Raw genomic sequence first — 24,175 nt, forward strand, 5'->3', positions numbered from 1 at the left:
TTGTAGCGATATCTACAATCTGCGCGTATACGTCACTGCGATGGACGTCATACCCTGAAACGCGCTAACAAAGTTCCGGTCGCTAAGGATGTGTGGAACTTCTCCACTATAGCCACTGGGTCCTCCGGGCCAGTCAGTTCGACTGATGGATGAATAATACACCTATATAACTCACAATATTTCTTTCACATCGTATTGAAGGTCGTAAAGGTTCTAGCGGACCCGACAGACGTTGGATATTAAACAAAGTGTGAAAGTACCAACTACAGCGCCATCTGTCTGGCTTATTTGTGAATCTAAACCAGCCAGGGCGCCAACTTAACGCATACAAAAAAAATTCAAAATAATTTAAAAGGAGTTCAGTGACATACACACATATACTTATATATAATATATAAAGAATAAATATTTCTTTTCAAAGTAATTAGATAGCCACTTTTCCTTTAAACCTATTTAACGTTTATTTATGTGTCGATGTGATTTATAAAACTAAATTCAAAACATAAAACAAAGAACTCGCACTTCACAAAGATGGCGGAACTACGTATTTCTCACCTCGTTGTACATTTCAATGGAATAAAACGTAAAAGTTGGAAATTTTAAAACATTATGCTTTCCGAACAATAGTTGCTATAAATAAAACACTTATACAAATAATTTGACCTATACAAATTATCAATGCGATTAAAGTACATAAGTATAATTTATTCATGACCTACATGAGTTATGAACCTCTAAACGATACATTATAAAATTGTTCATTTTATGTCAAAGTAACGTTAATATATCAAATGAAAGAGACTTGCTGACTACGACACAGGGAATCCTAGTGTAAAGGCAAAGTAAAAGGCAAAAGCGACAGTGCATTTGCCCCCTTTTTATTATGCGTATTCATTCTTCTTCTTTACACATATATTTGACGCCAGTTCATGAATCAACGTCGTAGATTGCATGAGAAGAACTGGCAATTTCCACGACTAATCACCGAAAAAAGTAAAACAAGATAGATCGGTATATTCTTAGCTATTAAAAATTTTCAAGTTATATTATTAGTTTATATATTAAACTTTCTCTGCGTAAACGTATAAATCACGCGGACGGCATTGTCATTCCTTTTTATATTATGGTATGGTATTTTTTTATAAGTATCCTTTTTTATGTGTATAATTTATTTTGTGACATGTTTCCGCATTTATAAAACTTGTAATGTCTATAACGTTTATAATATAGTGCTCCATTGACTTAAGACATTTTGAAACCTGAGCCTTAATCTAAGTAACCTAGCAGAGCTCGCCCAGGTTTCTGTAAATATACATTATGAAAGCCTGCAAAGCAACCTTCGGAAAACCTTGGCCGGAGGGTGAAATTCGATCAATAGTTTGTAAGGAAATTCTGCCTCGACTTCTTGTGTTAGCTTTGGAAGATATGTATGATGGTGCATTATAAATACAATGAAGTACAAGAATAACTAAAAAATCATAATTTGTTTTTGTGTTTTTGCCGGGAAATAGTATGAATTAAGTCACAAGACATAAATTTTCCGTAACATATAACTGTTAAGATAGAACAGTAATAATAAATTATTGTGTAAATTACTTGTGGAGAGCACTGTAGCTAAATTTGCAACTAAAACTAGAAGCAAAAACTTGCAGGCTTTCAAACGGCAAACGTAATAAAGAAAATAAAAAATAAATACAACCTTTATTAGGTCTGAGCCTCAAATTTCTGTAACTGTTTCATGGTCATTTGTCAATCTAAGTAGGTGATCATCCTCCTGTGCCAGAGACACGCTGTCGACTTTTTGGATCTAAGGCAAGCCGGTTTTCTGACGATGTTTTACTTCACCGTTCGAGCGAATGTTGCGCACATAGACAGAAGTCAATTGGTGCACAGTCGGCGATCGAACCTACGACCTCAGGGATAAGCGTCGCACGCTGAAGCCACTAGGCCAACACTGCTGCTGTGGCAAATGTAAGAACCGTATGGAATTGTTCTAGCAATAAATAACGTGTCAGAAAGGGTATGCAATACGAACAGCTTGTTCTTAATTAGACAATTATGTTGTGTTCAAAAGAAGTTTTGATGTATTTGGTATTCAATAATCATTACATATATTATATATTTAATAAACGAACGTTCCTAAAAAAGCTCATACACTTAACTTAGCTACCTAAATTGTACATCAAAAAATATTACATATCAATAACACTAAAATAATTTAAGAGTTGGTTGCCGTATCAGAGTTGCAAAATAATATTTTTAACATTCATCTTTTACAATAAATAATACATACACCTAACCATATACTTCTTTATAGATTTCTATATCCAATTAATTTTTCTAATAATTTATCAAAAACATTCAAAGATCTTTCTACAAGAGGTTTTCAAAATCGACTAAATGTACTGCTTTTCGAAATAAATATTATTGTATTTATGATTATTTGCGTGAAACATTATAATTTAATTTGATAACGTAATAATATATTATAATAATGTGATAATGTAGTGATAAAATAATTTAAGAATTGACTCATAATGTAATTGTAACGACTATTCTATATTTTAAGACAAATTTCCACGCCATTATCTGTGGCAGTGTACAAAACATTTTTGTACCATATTTTATTATTTGTTTGGTTATAAATATTCCTACAGCTACTTATTAAATAATTAATATACACAAAAGCCAAAAACGGAATACACATACAAACAAACATAAAGCGGAGTTAACAATTTTTATCTATTTAGACAATAAAAAAATATATATTTATAATAAATTCTGTGATGCATTGATTATTATAATATATATTTATTAAAAAGAAGGAATAACATTATTTTAAAAAAAAAACATTTTTTAGTTACATGAAATTTAATACTGGTAATTTTTGTTATACTCTGGAGCTTATACTATACGTCGTATAGCTTCCTCACAGTACATAGACATAATACATACTTTATGAAAACAACGTTTTCGCATTTCGATATAAGTACGCTATGTAAGCCCATATATAAGGATTGTGCAAATCTAGAACCAGGTTCTACTATTCCTGTAAAGCATTGCGTATATGCTTTGGTAACACCACTTCACGATACCAAGCTACAATAGCCTCTATTCAGTGAATCTTAAGAACCATATTCGAATGTCATAATGGAGGAAATTGTATAAAGGTATTGTACAATATGTTTGTGAGATGTTTATTCAAAGGCGAACGGGCTTAGTATCAGCTGTATATGTCGTTTGTATGAGCGTAGGCGTCCATACATCGTATTCATAAATGTACTGTAAGCCTTAAATAGCCACGATCTTTATTACCATCGGTTTACTAAAAATAAACTAGTGACAAAATATTTTAACTATGTGAGTTATAACTTTTAATATGACCAACACAAATGTGATGAAAAATATATGTATACTTATTAAAGAATGCCTTTATGAAGGTTTTAATTGATTCAAAGACCTCACAGATAACATTTATAAAAATGTATATAATTTTAGTACGTCGCATATAGTCGAAAAATTATTTTTGAAGTTATACTTCTTTTGGCGCGTTAGGGAAAAATGATGAAAGTAAATTTTTACGATGCGCGCGCACACCGTCACAAAAAAATAAAAAATGACAATTTCTTTAATTATGTAGTTTTTTATGTGATATTTAAATAAACTTTATTTAACTAGATAATGCGTTATAATGAATCTTTCAAGGTATTAAATACCTTTTTTCTATTGTTAGTGTCGTTATTTCTACAAACGTAGAATAAGGCAAGAGATAAAAAAAATTTAAAAAATTGTATCGTGTTACGCCAGAGTAGTATAACTTCTAACGTGTGTACACACACATGTTTTTATAGGGCAAACGGGCAGGAGGCTCACCTGATGTTATGTGATACCGCCACCCTTGGACACTCTCAATGCCAGAGGGCTCGCGAGTGTGTCATCCTTTTAATAATGACTTCCGACTATATGTTAGTTAAATTGTTTGTCAGTAACATCTCTATTAAAGAACTACTTAAATTATGGAAATAAAAGTAGATTTTTTAAATAAAATAAAATAATGTTACTTTTTTAATTTGATGATTAATGTGAATTGTAAAACGTTAAAGATGCTCGGTAAGCATAACCTTTATTTAATTGCGTAAACCATAGAGGATAAATATATGCTTGACTGAAAGGGTTAAATAATGCGAAAAATCCCAAAATATAGCGCGCGCAGCCATTAAGTAAGATTGATGAACCCCGCCCAAAGTTGCCGCCCGCCCAACCACACTGTAGCCTCGCCATAGTGTTTCATCGTGAGATTATAAAACATTGATTATATGCCACGGCTAATTGAAAAGCAATTTTTGTTGATTTTTTAATATAACTAGTGGTTTAATGCTTTTAGTTTAATGTTCAATGTGAATTTATAAATTCCTTTACAATAAACCTTGTATATTTTCGTCCACGTTTGCATCACCGTTTACACTGTGATTATATTATATACAAAAAATGGTCTATTATTTAGGATTTATACGAGTATATTCGATACGAGAGATATATTCTATAGGATTCTAAACAAGACATAAATTGTAATATTTGTTTTTTGTTGTTCTAAAGTAAGCAATAACCAAACGGCATATTATGCGCTCTGTTTGGTTGAATAAGTCACGTAGACGTAAAATAAAACTCTCGTTTAGAATCCTACAAAAATTTATAAATTTCCTAGGAAATTTAAAAACTTTCGGATTTTGTTATCTTCGGGTGACATAGCTTAAGGAGCAATATTTAGGCTTTATTTAATTAAATTTTAACATTAGGGAAAACGTTCTCTAGTCACTAATTTAGTCATATTATTTCATAGTGATATACATGTAACATATTGTTTGTTCTTGTAAGCCGCTTTAACGCTTCTAAGACTGGAATAATAGGATTACATATAATTTGGAATTACGCTGATGTTAATATACATAATACCGTAAAGAAATTTATAATTAACTTATAGCTGTATATATTTTGTAATATCTGTAAGGCTGACTCTCAACTGAGTTTCACTGTAAATTTGACACAGGATGTGTTCCTTTACTTCAGACTCCACTAGCGGGACACAGACAGTTAGATCTATCAATTACAAATATCCGCACAATCAGCCATATATAAACAGGCATGCAAATGTCAATATTAAATTATTTACAATTGGTGTGGTCCAAATATTCGCCTACGCTATAAAGGCACTTTGCCTTTAAAAAAATGATCACCTTCCCCTTGAAAGAATTACACGGCAGCGATCTACAATTTCTAGGAAGGTGATTAAATAGCCATGGCGTAACAATTTTTTGTATACATCGTGCAGTGCAAGCTCCTCCTTTTTGGCTATATGCTGATAGTATTTCTATATATCTTCTAGGATGGACACTACATTATGGTATATGGTCGCTGGATCGCTCAATTGATATCTTTATAAGTGCTTTCCCCAACTAAAACGTCATCATATAATGAACTGGTATGAGGTTGTAATGTGGTGGATGAGACATTCTTAAGATGGCCGTGATTATATCACACAAAAATGTTTTATCAATACAATAAAAATGACCGTGTCATATAAAAGAAATGTAGGTTAAACATGACTGTGGCTCCGCCATTAAGCTGATTAAAATTCACCTTTTGTCTGACTTGATATGAGCAACCGTTCTTTAGCTAAACGTTAAGCAAGATGTTTTTATTTTAGAGCACAGAAATTATGCTTTTTCTGCGATTAAAAAATAAGAAATCTCAAAGCATACTTTAATATATATGTATCTATATAATAGATGTACCTTTGATTTGCCTTCAAATTTCCTATTTACTGCTGTAAAAAACAACTAGGTGTAAATAGGTACCGTAGGTTGAAAGTGGGATATGATATATGTAATTTACGTTGTATATAAAGAACACTTAGTAAAAAAATTCGTGCTTCCCAACCGGGCACTGCGCCAAAAGACATTACACAACTAAAAAGCATTTTAAAAAGTGTATACGTATTTCATTTTTATTTCCTTTCTATGTTAATTTGTTTTTTAATCATTAATTCTACAAAGTGTTGTTTAGTTTATTTAAATATACATAATATAACTCTAACATAATCTATAAAAACGATAGCTAGGTTTTGAACTTTATAACTTGTATCATTAATCCTGTTATAAGTTTGTTTGCGAAGGGTGCACATATACAACGTGATGAAAATAAATAAATAAAAAACTTCCGAACCAAAAACAATCTTTTTTTTAAAGTAAAAAACATTTACTCGTAAGGTAACACAATGTACACTTATGAACTTCAATAAAAAATAAATATACATTAAATGCTTCAAATTTTACACTTACTGCCAGTTCTCAAATCAAGGGCGTAGAACGGAAGAGAAGAACTGGCAATAAACTCTCCGCCACTCTTTTTAATCACCAATTTATTTTTTTTGTAGATGTATTTATAACTATAATTTAAAATGTTATATATTTTAAACCTGTTCAACAAAAGCATTTTTTTTTACTTCATGTATGCGAACATCTTTAAGCTTAATTTAATTTGTACACTAGTGGAATCTAGTTTACCCATCGCATAAGCATTACAAAATTGCATTACCTGAATGTCATGAACTATATAAAATGTAATTTTCCCACCGAAGCACGTAGCGGTAATGTAGCGAATTCCGCTGACCGAAAATTAGGCTTAGTACATACCTACAGTTCTTGATTATATTTAGTTACCTAGTAGATTCTAATATCTATTTTATTATTTAATTATCCATCAATACCATCTACGTTCAGCAAAGAGTGAGGCAAAATAAATAGTACTAGTTGTAATTAAAATAAAATATTTAGCTATTTATAAAATACTACTAATAATCTATTACTTAACCAATTAGACTTAGACCTATAAAAATATCGTATCGATTCTTAAAGACAACGCACTGGCGAGCTTTCTGACAATGTGAGTGTCCATGGTGAGCTTCCTATCCATTTTCCCGGTGTTCTATTAAATAAATATAGATGTGTGTGTTGATGAGTCCTTTTGAACCACATAACACAAATATGTCAATCTGTACGTATAGTTTTGATTGATGATGATGATTACATGAGACTATAATACTAGTTGTTAAGTCTATCTCTTAATAAGTCTAGCTGAGAAGTCATAAATACTCAATTCAAAACTTATTTATTTCATTTAAGTTACCAGGGCGTGGTGTTAAGTTACGTGGTGAGAAGAACGGGCAAGACTCTTTCTGCCACTCTTTTAAATCGTCATATTTTTTGTTGTAAGGAAGGTAATAAGGAACTGCAACTATTATGACATGCTCGAAACGATCGAAAGCTTCTATGAAGAATTTTCGGCCCTGTTGCGACGACGTTTTAAGCTTCTTTATAACACCCCTGACGATGCCTACATCGTCTAATATAAACAGTTGAATATGCTAATAACTAGTTCAAAGGCTGTCCGATCATAGAATAATATTAGGATAAAATAAATATATCCACAGCCTAAAACTCCAATTACCGAAGTTCCCTAAACTGATTCACGAGCCCGCATAAATGGCCGTTGTATGTAAATTCCCTAAACTGCTAAACCCGTTTCATCAAGATTCCTATGTGTTATATATATGTAGTATGTATCTAGTATTGTCTTTCATTAACATAGCTTTTACACATCGAAAGAAAACACTTTTTAACCGGATTAAAGCTATTTGTATTATTATAAACTTATAATTATTTACATAATTTTAAATTTAATTTTTTCCGACGTTTCGCGTGCATTACAGCGTGCGTGGTCACGGTGACTGAAGACAAAAGATGTTGAATGTCAAAATTATCACAGCTGTAGAGAAACTTGTATTATCTGTATATATTTCCTCGTAGTTGGTATCGACTAAAAGAAGACGGTTTTTTGCAGAAATGACTCACGGTGTCCTCTATTTTCGCGGATTGTTTTACGTGGTATATATCTCCTAAAAATTACTATAATACTTATGTCGCATCTTTGCATAGCTATACCTTATCCTATTATAAAAACCGGTGTATAGTTTAAAAAAATCTAATTCGCCGGGACCGAAGTTATTTCGGATTTAGGATTTCCAATTAACATCCGTCTAAGTAAACCTAACACAGCGATTGTATTAAGCTAAATGCTTATTAATCTTCATTCAAAATCAACTTCAAAATGAATAGTGATGACGTGCAAAAACTTCAGCTTTCAGAACTTTTTCAATTTAAACACTTGATAGAAAATTAAAATTGTTTAATATTTAACTAAACAGCCTGACGTAGAATAATATAGATATAATCTCTTACAGCCTTTAAGTCTTATTGGTAGATTAACTAAGTATGTATATTATAGAGACAGGTGTAACATCGTATTTTAATGCCCATTAGTAAGATTGATTTAAGGACATTGCCGGTACTCTATAATTACGAATAGTGATAAGGATCTTCATGTTATGTTTTGTACCACGCGATCCCAAGGCTGCGATACATATTGATATATGTTGGTAATATCTTATTAAGCTTCCTATTTGATCTACGGTAAGATCTACGGTAATGTATCAAATGCCATTGTAAAATTATTCATATAGGTAACCAAGTACTCTTATGAGCGTCACATTACATTTAATAAAACTAATTGTAAAGTTATTAGTAGAATTATAACTTTCATCAGAAAATCTATTAAAATTACTTTCTTATTCCACACGTATGGCTTATAAACTGTGTCTGATGTCTTAAATTTTCGTAATACTATTATACAATTAACAATAATACGCAGTCAAGGCGTAAAGGCAGAATATAAAATACCATCCGTATCACTGAAGTATTTCCGAGAGAAGAATGTACAAATTCTTTAAAGGCAGATGGCTTGCAAGTGCGTTAGATGCGAGGCTAACCTGAGGCTATGTTAAGTAAAGTTAACATCAGGTTATCCTCTTGCCCGTTTGCCTCCTATTACATAAAAAAGGGTATGACGTAATCGCAGTGATTTGTAAGCGCACATTGTAGGTGTCCTTACATCCTATAAATGTATGATAAGGAATTATCTAAGTAGACTTACTAAAGGAAATTCATTTATTTCTAAGAGCGTACTCTTCGAATTTTATCACTACAAATGTTTTAACCAAATATAAAACACGAACTCAAAACATTTAGTTCAACAGCTGAGATCGATTTACTATGCTTATTACCATTTTAAGAGATATATCTTGCCGCCAGTCTTAATCAATAAAAAACATTAATCTAACAATAACTAAGTGTGTCAGTATAATGTTTATATTGTGTGCTGTAAAAACTTTTTAGATAAACAAGATCTGGTCAGTATACCAATGGCTTTAATTTTAGCTTTAAAATTCTTAGCATATTTGTTATATTCCTTTCACAAATCTCTTACAAGTTAGGCTCGAAATCTGACATAATGTATGGTTCTAGATTATTTTATTGCGTTACTGGTTTCTTTTTAATATCTACTGTAAGATTATATATATTACGATAATAATAAAAGTAATTGTATAATTATCAGCAGAATTATTTTCAGTTGATAGTTTTATAATCTCAACTATATATTCGATCTTACAGTTTAATATACTTCATTTAGTACCTGAGTACACTCAAATGTCATTGATTCCCTATATGCTCACAAACCGTTTTGGTTTAATAACATTGGAACTACCTGAGCGGTTTTAGTGAATCTACCAAACCTGGTTTTCTGAGTACCAGAGTACCTCTCGCTTTTGTTGCGTAGGGTGGGTAGTTGGTCAAAAAGCTTAGGTTTAAAAATTGTTTTATATTTTTGTAATAATAGTTGCAGAACTGAAACATTGTCGCTCTTTGTCTATCACAGAGTAACAGCAAATAAGTTTTATTCGCGAAAATATCTACCCTAATACTGTTGGCTGGCATTAAATCCTCTTTATTACAAAGAGTTCCAACATTGTTCATGAGTTTCTTTGTTTCTTATATTTATCTTTACTATTCGGTGTTATTCATCTAAACATCTAGACAAATAAGTAGTGTAACAATCTATGTATCTACGTTTTATTATAGTAGTATAAACCATTGAGTAAGTTTTTTGTAAGTAATATCTGTCCACCTATATCTGAGTTATCATTAAAATTAATTACGCAACAGAAAGAAAAATCAATTATACAGCCGGAATATAGCCAGCCACAGACCAACACTGCTTCTATTTATAAACGTGCTATAATATCCAATTATTTAACATGTTTTCGTGTTATATGTAGTAACTTTGATTAATACATATATTTGTATGATATTTCAAAATATCTGAATATATTTCCATTAAATGTTTTATTTGGCTCGTAAAGCGTAAAATAATGAGAACTTCTCAAACAGGTACATGTTCTGCATAAAAAAGTGCTATGTGTATAATATAAGATTTCAATAACATTATAATTAATTTTCAGACTTGTGCAATGCGGCGACAAAAATTCAAGCGTCATTCCGCGGTCACCAGGCCCGCAAGCAGACCCATGTTGAAAAAACCAAGGAAGAACAAGATAAGGTGAGTCATTGTAGAGGCGACAAGTACCTTTAACGAAAAGGAGACTTTTCTGGTTCTAAGTCATACATGCCATTCTTAAAGGATCTAGGAGAACGCGAACTGTCTCGCTCTTACACCTTGATTACTAACATCGATGAAAATATTGATGCGTTTTACATTACGTTTTACGTCTGCCAAGTTACCGTAACCTTGTTCATCATACTCTTAATGAGATTTAAGTTTACATTTAGTATAGTTTATTATTGTTATTTTATTTTTTATCTCTTTAGTATTATTAATTTATATTATTTAGTTTTTTATTGTGTTTTTGTTTGTTTGAATTTTTTCCTTTGATAGATTACTTATGTTCTAATATAACTGTTGTGTATGTGTGTTAAATTTCTGATGACATATTTTCTTGTATATTTTTAGGAATACACATTGATTTAGAACATATAAATAAATACGCTTCTGATATACGAAAGTCACACACATACCCTAATCTCGTTACTGAATTTGACCATAAGTCAAATTGGTTACGAAAAGCTGCTGGAGTTGCGTACGTGGTGGTGCGTCGTTTCTTATTCCAATTTACAAAATATGGAACAAAATCATCTTTACAAAGATAAAGCACTATCCTGTCTCCTTTTATCACTGTATGAGTACAATCAGACAAATAGAAGGTTCTATATTTATTTTATAGAACGGGGGAAACGGGCTAGAGGCTCACCTGATGTTAAGTGATACCGTCGCCCATGGACACTTCCAACGCCAATAGGCTCGCGAATGCGTTGCCAGCTTTTAAAAAATAGGTACGCTCTTTTCTTAAAGGACACTATGTCGTTCCACATAGTAGTGGTACGCGGCAAAAACTGCCTTGAAAAACACTGAGTTGTGTTGTCAAGGTCTTCTATAAAACAGAGTACTGTCACTGCCTTAGTTTATATGAATTTCTTCATTTTTACAGTATTACAGTCCTATTATATTCTAAACGAAAAACAGAATGGGTTTAATAAATCAACCCTTGAATTTTAACGGTCCATAATATCAATCAAGATACCTTTATGAAGAACGAAATTGCCTTCCAAAGTTTTCTTTCCTTAGTCTATTAGTCACAACTTTGCTCGTAAGGAAACTCATTATTGGGGACCTCGAAAGAATTAATATTATTTTCTGCGTTCAAATATAGCCAACGTTTCTTAACCATATTTAAGTCGCGACCCACGAAATGCCAAAAAGTTAAGTAAAAGTCTTGCGACCGTCACTGTAAAATTATAATAATAAGCGTGCTAATTTTACCGAATCTTTTGTACCTATATGTAGTTTGTATTTATTTGTTAACATACTATTTGTTGTAAAATAATGAAGCCCTTTTTAAACAAACTGGACCCCCCAAGGGTCGCGACCCCCCTCTTGGTAAACGATGCTCGATATCACGTAGAAATGTATCCTCTATACCTTAATGAGAAATGTTGAATCAATTACATCCTGTAATAATGTGGAATAAAAGATATGAGTTTGTTAAACATTTTATCATCAGACTTTTGGGCTTAACCTGAAAATAATTCACTGGATATCAAACATTGGGTTATAATGTATAAACGTGTCATGTAATAACCATTAGGTACAGAGGCCTTAAGACATCGTTCTTAATATAGTCTATGTTCTTATATACTCGATAGCTTACTATCGTTTTAATAGTTCTTTAATACGTAATATTCTCAACAAGCACTTGACACGTCAATCGATTTCTTGGCGAGAAATTCTTTAGAACAGTTTTAACATAATGTGCATGTTTTATCTATGGTGAAATCATATTATATATATATATATATATAACTGCGAGAATTATATATCAGGGTTAACACTTTATGTGTATAAGTATTTATTGTATCATTAATGATATTAAGCAGTGTTGGTCTAGTGGCTTCTGCGTGCTCTCATTCCTAGGGTTCGATCCCCGGCTGCACCAATGTACTTTCTATCTATGTGCGCTTTTAACATTCGCTCGAACAATAAGTCTACGACGTGTGTCAGGCACAGGAGGTTGACCTTATTGTATTAGATTGATAAATGATCATGAAATATATTAGTAGCGTGACTAATTTCGTTATTTATTTTATAAATGAAATAAAAGTTATGGACCAAATAATGATTTTAGATTATGTTTGGTAATTCTATAATTATTCAGTGTAACTTGTAATTTATTTTTGTTATGCACTGCTTGTACTTTACAATTATATTTTTTCATTAACTGTTTGACTGCAAGAGATAGGTGCGTAAGGCCGCCCGGGACTCCCTTATATAGGTTTTCTTTTAATATTTGAACAAATTTAGAATAAATAAATATTTCTTTATAGATAAAGGTCGGCGAAGGCTCTTTTAGCTTTTATTATATCTGTTGTGTATATATATATGTTTATACTTACGTTAACTTAAGTTAAAAATAGAACTAGTCTATGGTTTGGTGCCAATTCGAACCGCTTTTTTCTGACATTTTAATATGAATTAAAATGACCAACTACGAATATAAACTAATCCCTTCATAAAAACTGAATCAATCTCTTTTCTCTTTACAAAACTGTTTATTAATGAAAAGACAGCTTGTGCTGCTTACACTGTAAAACTGATAGTTTTCTTATGAATAAGAATGTAAAAATATATAATCTACATTGCGTTCATTTAAGTGTAGTGAGTCACGCATAGCAATCAAATGTAATAAAGGCCACATGGAAATCTTTATCAAGTGTTAAATAATGTTATAAGCACGTGAGAAAATAGCTTCAGAAGTATGGAAAACTTTGTTGGCGTTCTATCTCATTATAAATAAACTATCACTACTTGTAGTAAACTATACCTGCTTGTCAAAGCATTAAAAACGAAAAGCTCATTAGCAAACGTTGCTCGTTTACTGTGATAGCTTTTAGATGTTACATCCGATATTTATTTTTGTGATATAAATTTTTAACTATTAGAGTTATGTGTAGTAAAAATTATAAGATACTGCCACTAGATGTACGAACAAATAGTTTATAAATAGGTCTCATAAAATATTAAAACAAATAAATATACATAGAACATAATATAATACTCAGTATATACTAAAGTGTTGGAAGTACACTATATATAAATTTCAATATAATTTATATTATTTGTTACCTACACGATTTACTCGCCATTTACATAAATATCACCGTCACTTAGATATAATGTAGTTACCAGTAACAACAAAATCAATAGTTACAAAGATTACGTCTTAAAAACAAACTATTATTTCCATCTATACTTCATACAAAAAGTATAATTTTTACGAGTTATTATTATATTATTACAAAAAGAAACAGTATGGAACGCATTCACTTTATTTCATTAATACTAAAATATTCACTTACTCCGGTTGAAGTGAAAAATTTAACTCATTTCGAAAATTTTATAGGCTTCTGTTGTACCAAAGAATAATAATTAATGAGCGCCAGCTCTCCTTCCCAAAGCAATATTTCAAGAAAGATTATTTTGTAAATAAATTATGCGCTGGAGTTTTTAGTTCCCTCACAAAGACAGGGATTTAAATTTAATTTCTTTGCTCTGTTACTACAAAAAGCCTTTTAATTTTTACAATATTTATAAAGAAAAAAGATTATTCATTCGAGGCATAAAGGTTGCATCTCCTTGGTAGTTATTCTGGTACGTCTACGCCAATTTGCTAAGTGACAGTAAACGTATATTTAGTAATTTGATATTTTTGAAGTTTAAAAGCGTACAAAAGTTATCTATATAAATATTTTTTAAATAAAATAATAAGTGAGTGAAACAATGTCTCTTATACCTATAATTACCGACCTCATACATTAAGAACCTTTTGGGGCCGGTATGTATCACCACCCTTATTAATTTAAAGATCATTTAGCTACTTGTCTTCTCACTCACAGATAGACATTGCTGAGATAAACAAGTGTGTAGAGTACAGTAATACATTACATTACAGTAAATTAAAAAAAAAGTAGAAAGTGTGGCAAGTAAAACGTGAGGCATCGTCGCCTCGAACTGCATGTCATAAACATATCCATTTTAATTTTTTGCAGTGTGTAATAGCGTCTATAATATTATATTTACCTTATGTAAGTATTACACATAGCTACGTTCCACCGCCCTTTGACACGTTCCTATCTAATACTGAAATTATAATATAAATGTACCTCACATAAGATAGGATATGGTAGATGACTTTAGTATCACATTGGCGTGTAACGTCAAAGTTTATTTGAATAAAAGCCTTAAAAGTTAAATAGTAGCCAATTTAAATCTGACATAAAATAATTGAAAAAGTCACCTATCTATTTGTTTTAAATTCAAACCACATTGGCGCTATTATCCGGCCTGAATATTTAACAGTCTCCTATGAAGGGTATTTTAACATTAACTAATACCGGATGTGGAAACTGGGACAGTTGGGCCGGAAGTAGGCGGCTACTTGCTTCCGTTCCACTTGTGTAATAAGAATGTGTAAAGTTTGTATCAGTTAATATCGATCCACATAGTTTTTGAGTGGCATGTTTTGCGTTATGAATAAAAAAATTATATTAGACTGAGAAAAATGGCCAAGAATAAATTTGCCAAGGAAGAGCTAGAAAAAATCTTAAATTATCCTCTGTTAAATATTTAATATCCTTTTTTATGTAAACAAAGTCACATGAACAAATTTTTTGCATTTTCTACGTATTTTAAGTATCTAAGGTTAATTTATAAGACAGTGTTGGCCTAGTGGCTCCAGCGTGCGACTCTCATCCCTGAGGTCGTAGGTTCGATCCCCGGCTGTGCACCAATGGATTTTCTTTCTATGTGCGCATTTAACACTAGCTCGAACGGTGAAGGAAAACATCGTGAGGAAACCGGCTTGTCTTAGACCCAAAAAGTCGCCTATTCCATTAACAAATGATCATGAACGAGATATAGAAATCTGAGGCCCAGACCTAAAAAGGTTGTAGCGCCATTGAAATTTATTAAGGTTAATTTATACTTTGCGTGCTCTCATTTAAATAAAAGCTTTATTTTAATTATTTTAGTCGCTTGCAATATTTGTAGGGTCTAGCGAAAATATGTAGACTCATTTGAATAAGATATTCGCTATAAAGAGCATATTAATCGGTATAATTTAATAATTTCATAGTTAAATCTTTTTCTAAATGTATTTACGGTAAATAAGTAATTTGGACACTTGTCTCGACTTGTCTGTAATTAGTTAGAAAACTTGTCTTTGACTAGGCGCGCGCTTTGGGTCGCAAACAAATGACGGTGTCTCTTTACCACATTTAGTAGTAATAGGAGTTAATAATGTGCTTCTGATGAATCTTCAATTTATGAATACAACATAATGTTACATATAATCAGCTCCCTTCAGGTTATATTGAAGGCTTTTAAAGCTATATAGAACAATCGAGAGTAAAATTGAAAACAATATCATACAACTTTGATTTTTTAAATTTATTTTCTAGTTAATTTACTGGCTATGTTGTCGTCGGATATATTAAATAACTTACATCTATAAACAACTTAAGTAAATAGTGTTGGATGATTAAGTATAGGTATTACGTATTTCTTTATCAACTTTTTGTATAACATTTATAGCAAATTCCTGAAAGATGACTTTTATCACACATAAATTAAAATGCCTTATAAACTAAAATGTTAATTTTTTTTCTCTCTTGTATACATATAAATAAACCTGACAAAACATTATTCAAATAATGAAGGCTGTAAAAATATTAAGACTAAAACCGTAAAAACGTGGTAAAAATAATTATTTTAGATAGATTTGCAAAACCGGTTCGCGGCTCCATTTTCACTAATCTAGTCTGTCCCAGATCAAAAATGACTTTATCAGTTCCACTACGTTCATCTGGGAATTGAAGCATAAATTTCGATAAGCTTTCGGACACTGATGGGACGAATACTTAATGTGATTTGTGGAGCAAATCAATCCACAATGGATTTACGGAAAATGGCAAGGGCTGTTATTTCTGGTTTGTGTTAAACCATAGATGTCAAGAGATTTACAATTCATACAAATAAAAGACTGTATGTAGCGTATGAAAATTGAAGTTAATCGCTCATATCCCTTTTATTACTTAATAAATCGCTCATTGAATACAAGACGGCCATATATCAATTTTTTTTGAAAATCATTTTATTTCAAAATTAGGAACTAAAGCTACAATATTTTACGTTTTGCTGAAAACACCCGTCATTTTGACTTATTTTTATGCCAAACTGATCAACCGCCTTTTTTGTATTGGGCTGACTTACGCGCCATTTTATCAGTTGCGACCCAGAACTCGGAGCGAACGCATGTCAGTTCAATACAAAACGGCCACAATTCGGAAAAACACTCAATATTTAATTCAGTATTATGTGCAAAGGAGCCACTTTTTGTAATGCGTCCATTTTGCATTCCAATTTCAAGTGAGTACAATCTGATTTTTTAATGCAACAGAGCCATATTTTGGAAAACGTACATTTTGCATTCTAATCTGAAAAAGAACAATGCCATATTTCTAAATATGTATATTTTGCATTCTAAAATGTAATAAGTCGATGCCATATTTACAAATGTGTACTTTTTGTATTAAATTATTACAGAGGTAATAATAATTTATGTACAGCTAAACTGCATATTTTCAAAATTTGTCAATTACAGAGGTATAATTGAAGTATCATAAAATGTTTATTTACTTTAAATCAACATTTACTTCTTAGAGTTTACGTTCACAGAGTTAGAGGTTACAGTTTACCACTTCAAAATTGTTAGGTTGGTTCATAGCTTTTATATATCCAAAGTAATTTATCTTCCTCACAGATTAAAAAAATGCTAGTTTTGATGAAAACTTCGCACACTTTCATCTCATTTTTGCACCCAATTTGTGATACGCATTGCTTCGCGAGAAATAATAGTCTATATAATTATTTACAGAATGAAAAGCAGAGCAAAAATAATTGTAAGCATGGCAATCGGCCATTCAGAAAATCATCTCGAATCTGAAAGCATACAATACCTGCCCGTTATCAACTCTGAACAAATTCAGGATTGTAACATTCCAGCAAGAGTTTATCAAAACATTACAACGGGTAAGGATTATTTTGATACGGAGTGCCATCCAATCAGTCAACCTAACCCTAACGATTTGACCTTAATTAATGTTGAAAATGAGGACATACTACCATCTGGAACTGAAGAGAAACAAACCTTGTTCGACGACATCACCCAGGAACCTCAAATAGTTTAGTTAGCACAGTTTAGACAACAAAGAGAAACGGCAAATTTTAGTTTTGATACGGACTCCTACCCTGACAGCCAGCCTGATTACGATATATCGTTGTTTAGTGATGATGAAGAGAGCTTAAGAACTTGGAAAAAACCTATTAAAATCGTTCCACTTACTGACTCATCAGAGTCATCAGACAGCGATTCTGACGACAGTGACGCGAACTGTTCTACGTTATCTAGTTTAACTGATTTTTCCTCGGATGATAGTGGAAAGGATCTTGATTTTCTACCTGAGAAATACATAGAGTTGAAACGGCCGACCATTTTTTTTCACCAAAACCGGGACCTTTCAGGGCAAATGATGAAACCAACTACATGGAAATGCAGCCTTCTAACACTGAGGCTCTTAAAAACAGCGGAAAGGCATATGAAACAATGTCCAAATCAAACAAACAAATAGAAGCCAAGAAAATTGGACTTGAATGTTCCGATAAATGCAAATTAAAATGTGCTAACCAATTTTCACGGGAAGAAAGGTTGGCTTTATTTGAAAACTTTTGGAAGATGGGTGACTTGACAAATTAGAGGCATTTCATTAGCGACAACATGACAAAAATTGAACCTAAGTATCGCTATGTCCGTGTTGGCAGCACTCGTCAGAACTTTAATCACGCATATTATTTCCCTAAAAACGATAGACGCATTCGAGTATGCAAAGTATACTTTATGAATACACTTTCTATTTATTTCTATTTCTGATAAAACTATAAGAACTGTTGTCAAAAAGAATTCTGAACGACTTGGATTAATGCAAGAAAATCGAGGGAAGCATGGGAACCAGTTCCAGTTAGAGGCCTCTTTGAAAGATGGTGTCAAAGCACATATCAATTCAATCCCTAGAATTGAAAGCCATTATTGCCGTGCTCACACAAAACGTGAATATATTGAGGGAAATATGTCAATTGCTGCTTTGCATCGCCTGTACGTTGTCAAGTCCAAAGAAGAAAATAAGCCACATGTTTTATATAAAATATATTATAATATATTCATTTAACATCTCCTTTTGGCAACCTAAAAAGGACCAGTGTGAAGACTGTACAGCTTACCTAAATGCAGATGATAAATCTGTTTTGAAAGAAAAGTACGACTTGCATTTACAAGTACAAGAAAAATATCTCGCTAGATCTGAAAAGGAGAGGGATAAACAAAATATTCATGATGATTATGTAGTGTGTGTATATGATCTACAAGCAGTTATGCCTTGTCCGCGAGGTGAAGTCTCTAGCTTTTATTATATTTCTAAATTGAATTTATTTAATTTCACAATTACTAAATTAGGAAAGAATAGTTCAGATTGTTTTGTATGGCACGAGGGGGAAGGGGGTCGGGGTGTGAATGAAATTGGATCATGCGTGCTCATGTATTTGAAACGTTTGAACGATGAAGCTGCGGGTGATTTCGACGTAGTTTTTTATAGTGATAATTGTTGCGGCCAACAAAAAAACAAATACATGCTAGCAATATACCAATATGCTGTGAAAATATATCCGAAATTGAGAAGTATCATTCATAAGTTTTTAATAAAGGGACATACCCAAAATGAGGGGGATGCCGCCCACTCATTAATTCAACTAAATATTTCAATGGCTTTAAAATCGTCACCCATTTATGTGCCGGACCAGTATATTACTCTTATTAAGACAGCAAAGAAAAAGGGTACACCTTTCGCAGTTTACGAACTTGCACATGACAGTTTTTTAGATTTAAAATGCTTGGGTGTTGGAAATTTTGTCACATCCGAAGATGGGCAAAAAGTAAAATGGTCCGAGATAAAAATATTGAAAGTCCACAGAGAACATAAACATCAGTTTTTATATAAAACTTCATACGAAAACGAAGAATTCATCTCAGTCTCCACGCTGACAAAAAGGATGTCTAAATCATCTACTAATTACAACATAGTGCCAAAAAAGTTGTATAATCATATACTTACCATATCGGAAACGAAAAAACAAGGTATACTCAAACTTATTGAGAAAAATATTATACCTAAATATTACGAAAGTTTTTATCAAAATTTATAAATGTGCCTTTAAAAAAAGACTGTCTTAGATATTACTTTTGTGATTTTAGCCATACAGGCTGTGATATAATAATAAATAGTAAAAGGTATTATAATTATACTAATTTAAGCATAATTTCAAATCTTTTAATGTTCAACTTTCAGCAATTTTATTTTAGATTTGTGTTATAATGTTGTTACTATGAATATTTTAAGAATTTTATTAAAAGATAATTTTAGATTACCTTAAAATTAATATCGCGTTTTTTAACATAAAACGATAAAACAATGTCTAGTTTTGTGATAGTCGTATGAATACTTTGTATCTCTTTAGATTTACTGCGAATTATTTGTATTTTTTAGTTATTTTCTTAGTAAAACATTAAATAAAGCAGTTTGTATATTTGTTTAATTTTTTGAGATAATTACCCTAACATTGGTTCACATTTTGAATGCAAAAAGGGCTTTTGTTGTTTTTATCAGGTTGGAAGAGTGCTATTACAGTGTAATTATTTAAAAAATATAGAGCATAAAATAAGGAAAATAATGATATATTAATATTATAACAATTAAAAATAAAAATGATTTTTTTCAAAAAAACATTTTTTAAATTTTGTTTCGGCTCTCCTGTAAAAAATGAGTTTTCTGGTTTGTGGCTGTTTTGCATTCAATGAGCGAAATGTTTTCTTGTTTTACTTCAACGTGAGTAAATCTTTTAATATTCACATTGTATGACAGAAGGCGCCAATAGATTTTTCACCCGATTCATACTGTCTGGTCTGTCGGGTCTGTCGCTTCAACGACAGAAATATATATTTGAATTTTTAAAAATTGGTATAAAAGTATTTTATCACAAAGTTTGATTTTTCATATTTGATTTTCCAACAAATAAATATTATACATAAAAATGTGTACGTGTACACACATAAGAAGCGAAACTTCTTTGTGACCTTATTTTTCCAAAAATGATCTACTATATGCAACATTATAGAAATTGGTTAAATAAAGTTAAATTAGATAAAGTTTAACAAAAGGCTTTTATTATTATTTATATTAGACATGAATACCAATAATACAATCATTTCATTTTTATGATTATTACATAATTTCATTATTTGTAATAGAACTATTACTATCATTTTGTTATTTATGGCTTCGAATCTCTTCGAATCAACCGTGATAGGGACAAGAAAAATGTGACGCGTAACCGAAAAATGTGACGGTAACCTTTTTTCCAATGCCGATAAAGAAATTCTATTTATTTACGTGTTCAGTAATGATGCGTTATACTTTCCTTGGAATAAAAAAAAATGACAGGCATTTTAAACAGACATTAGAATAATTAAAAACTAAGCAAGCAATTCTCATTTGGCTTTCGAAACAAGAAGTCATTTGTTTACGTCGTATCGTAACGTGTTCTTAAAAATTGACGTACACGGTATTAAAATGTCTCTTGAAAACTACTGAGCTGATAAATCAAGACTTGAGAGCAACATTAGGGGTTTATAGTCCTCTATATTCTATGGTTGCGTGTTGGTTTCTGAGCTTAGGTGAGGAAAAACTTCCATTAACGACGACCCCCGTCAGGCACGCCCTACATCGGTGAACTGAACAAATGATAAAAACGCTGAAAACATTGTCTTGGTGGATCGTCGTGTTTGTTTTATAGCGAATGAAGATTTCTATAGGAAGTTTCCATAACATACACTAACATTTAGGTATGAAAAATTTGTCAGGACAGCACTGGGGTCCAAAAGGGTGTCAGAAATAAACAAACAACAATTTGACCGATTTAGGCTCGATCCACAAATAGTTTACGACTTAGATGAGACCGTCATATCCAACTCACAAGAAAGTTAAGGCGATTCCATCAGCCCCTAAGATCATGAGCTGTGTTATCCGGGACAGCCCCAAGGGTGGTAATTATCGAATAATCCCTAATCGTGGAGCCACTGTTACGGAGTCTTTGTTCGTAGGACAAATAGCAAAGTTGCGTGTGGAAATTCGCAAGCGACGGCGTGGCAAACTTGCAGAAGTTTGGTTTCACCAAGATAATGCCCCGAACACAAGTTCAGAGTTGCGATAGCAGTTAAGAAATTGGAACTGAAGACATACTCCATATTTACCGAAGCTAGCGCCTAGTGATTTACACCTATTTCTGCGTTTTAAGGAAATCAAAGGGGACATCAATTAGAAGATTTGTGATAACAGAGCTGTCACCGCGCTTTTGGCGCGTTAGGGAAAAATGATGAGAGTAAATATTTACGATGCGCATGCACAGTCACAAAACACCGTCACCCTGAAGTAAGCTTTAATCAACATTTTACTTTTTTTTGAAGTTATACTTATTTTGGGGTGTTAGAAAAAAATTATGAAAGTATTTTGTTTTTCCATTGTTAGTGTCGTTTTTTCTACAAACGAAGATTTTTATCTTACGCCAAAGAAGTACAACTTGTGTTAAGTAAGTACAACAAGTATTTAAACCTGTAAGATGACTACGTCGAAAGATATAATTACATATATATATTGCATCAGAAAGCTACAGGCGAGTCAAAGATCCATGGAACGATGTGTGATAGGGAAGAAGAGAACTGACAAAATAAATAATATATCATTAAGAAGAACGACTAAAGTAGGAATTTTATAATAAAGATAAATAAACTTAAGTGAAAATGGGCGGGGCACATAGCAAGAGAAAAGTGAAGCAATAAAGTATTAAACTGGTGCCTAAGGTACAATAAACGATAATAAGGAAACAATAGTTGGTACATTGCAGAGCCACGGCGGAATATAGAGGTGACCTTTGCCAAAGAAGGGCACACCTAAAAGAATGAGATCATAGAAATATAAATGTGTTTAAGTGTAAAACTATCTGAAATAAACGGCTATTATTATTAATTAGTGTTAACACACACCCATTATCAAACTGACCTAAACGATATACGACGAAACTGAGAAAAGGAAAGAAAACAAAATGTATCTTTAACATTATACTAAGAATTGTCCTGTGCATAAATATAAATGATCTATGAACGTCATTACAATTCCACGTCATTCCAACGATACACTTTCACCTACCATATCAAAGCAAATAAAAGCCTTTTTTGACAAAGGCGAAATATTAAAAGACTCATACCACAAAAGTAGTTCACATTCTTAGTCATTATAAAGAGAGGGCTTGACAGATCTTTTGTTTTTGTGCTAAAAATGTTTTTGGATGGAAATGTGGGGTATTGTGTCGTATATAATTGGAAAAAAACTTTTTTTGAGTGATCTGCGAGTGTGGCTACTGCGTTTATTAATTCAAATAGTATAAAAGAGTTCATTAAAGAAAGAAGAGGTAAGTTAAAGTAGTAAAAGAGAAATTTTTGTATGAATAGAAAAAATACAAAATGTATATTATTCTGCACACATTCAACCCCGAGGGTCTGTGATTATTTAATTAAATTTGAAAGCCAGAAGTTCTAGACTTGGAAAAGGTATTTAATTATAACTTCTGCGTTAAATATCAAATCTAAAATTAAATTTTCATACTTTAAGTTAACGTTTAATAATTTTTATTAAGATACAATCGTTTCTCTCACCATCTCTTTTGTAAAAATTTGTAAAAATAATAATATCGGCAAGATCGATCGATTTTTATTCGGAAAGGGCCCTAAATTTGTCTTAATAATCGAAAGGCTTGTTTACAGTTCACTATCATAACTACTCTTAACTTAGACATTTGCACTGACCCCAAATTAGGCCTTAAATCTTTCATAAACTCAATCTTGATAAATCTGTCTATATACTCGTAATACAGCATGTCATAAGCAACTTAAATTTAAATGGTATATCAAGTAGTTCTTTACAGACCTATAATTATGTAAAAAAACATCAGTAATTTACGTTATTATAACTGATTATTAGCTTATATAGTCTATATTATAATAAAATTATAGAAAAACATATAAATGGAATGCCGTTTTAATAATAATACTGGGTTTGCTGTTCTATTTTTAAAAAATCCTAGCACATAAGGAACGACAAGGAACGTTACTCCAACTTGAAATCGATAGCAATTGTAGCGAGCCATTACCAATTCAGGCCACAATAAGAGCGTTTCTAGAATAAGAATACCTCCTAGGTATAGTTAAGTGGCGGGAACGTGACTGGAATTACAATGCAGGTCAAAAGGCGACTTGACCGGGTTTAACACTGAGTTTTGTCACCCTATGGGAACCTGGTGTAAGGGCTTTTAAGAATCAAATGTAAATTGTGTTGCTGATTCGATAACTGGGGATGTTCGAGTAGGTGTTCAAAGAGCTCCAGACGGCTTTCGGTGAGACTCGGTGGGCGCTGTTGTGATCACTGAAATGTGA

At 31.9% G+C, this 24,175-nt stretch overlaps 1 protein-coding gene across 1 annotated transcript in view; it reads left to right on the top strand.

Annotated features, from left to right (window-relative positions):
• LOC123720564 (cilia- and flagella-associated protein 91) overlaps positions 1-24,175 on the top strand; it is an 86,930-nt gene that overhangs the window by 59,387 nt on the left and 3,368 nt on the right. Inside the window, exon 4 of the mRNA XM_045677229.1 lies at positions 10,415-10,512. Coding sequence (XP_045533185.1) covers positions 10,415-10,512 — 98 coding nt within the window. The remainder of the gene's footprint in view (positions 1-10,414; positions 10,513-24,175) is intronic.

This window comes from Pieris brassicae, chromosome 2 (assembly GCF_905147105.1).
Source record: "Pieris brassicae chromosome 2, ilPieBrab1.1, whole genome shotgun sequence".
Lineage (NCBI taxonomy): Eukaryota > Metazoa > Arthropoda > Insecta > Lepidoptera > Pieridae > Pieris > Pieris brassicae.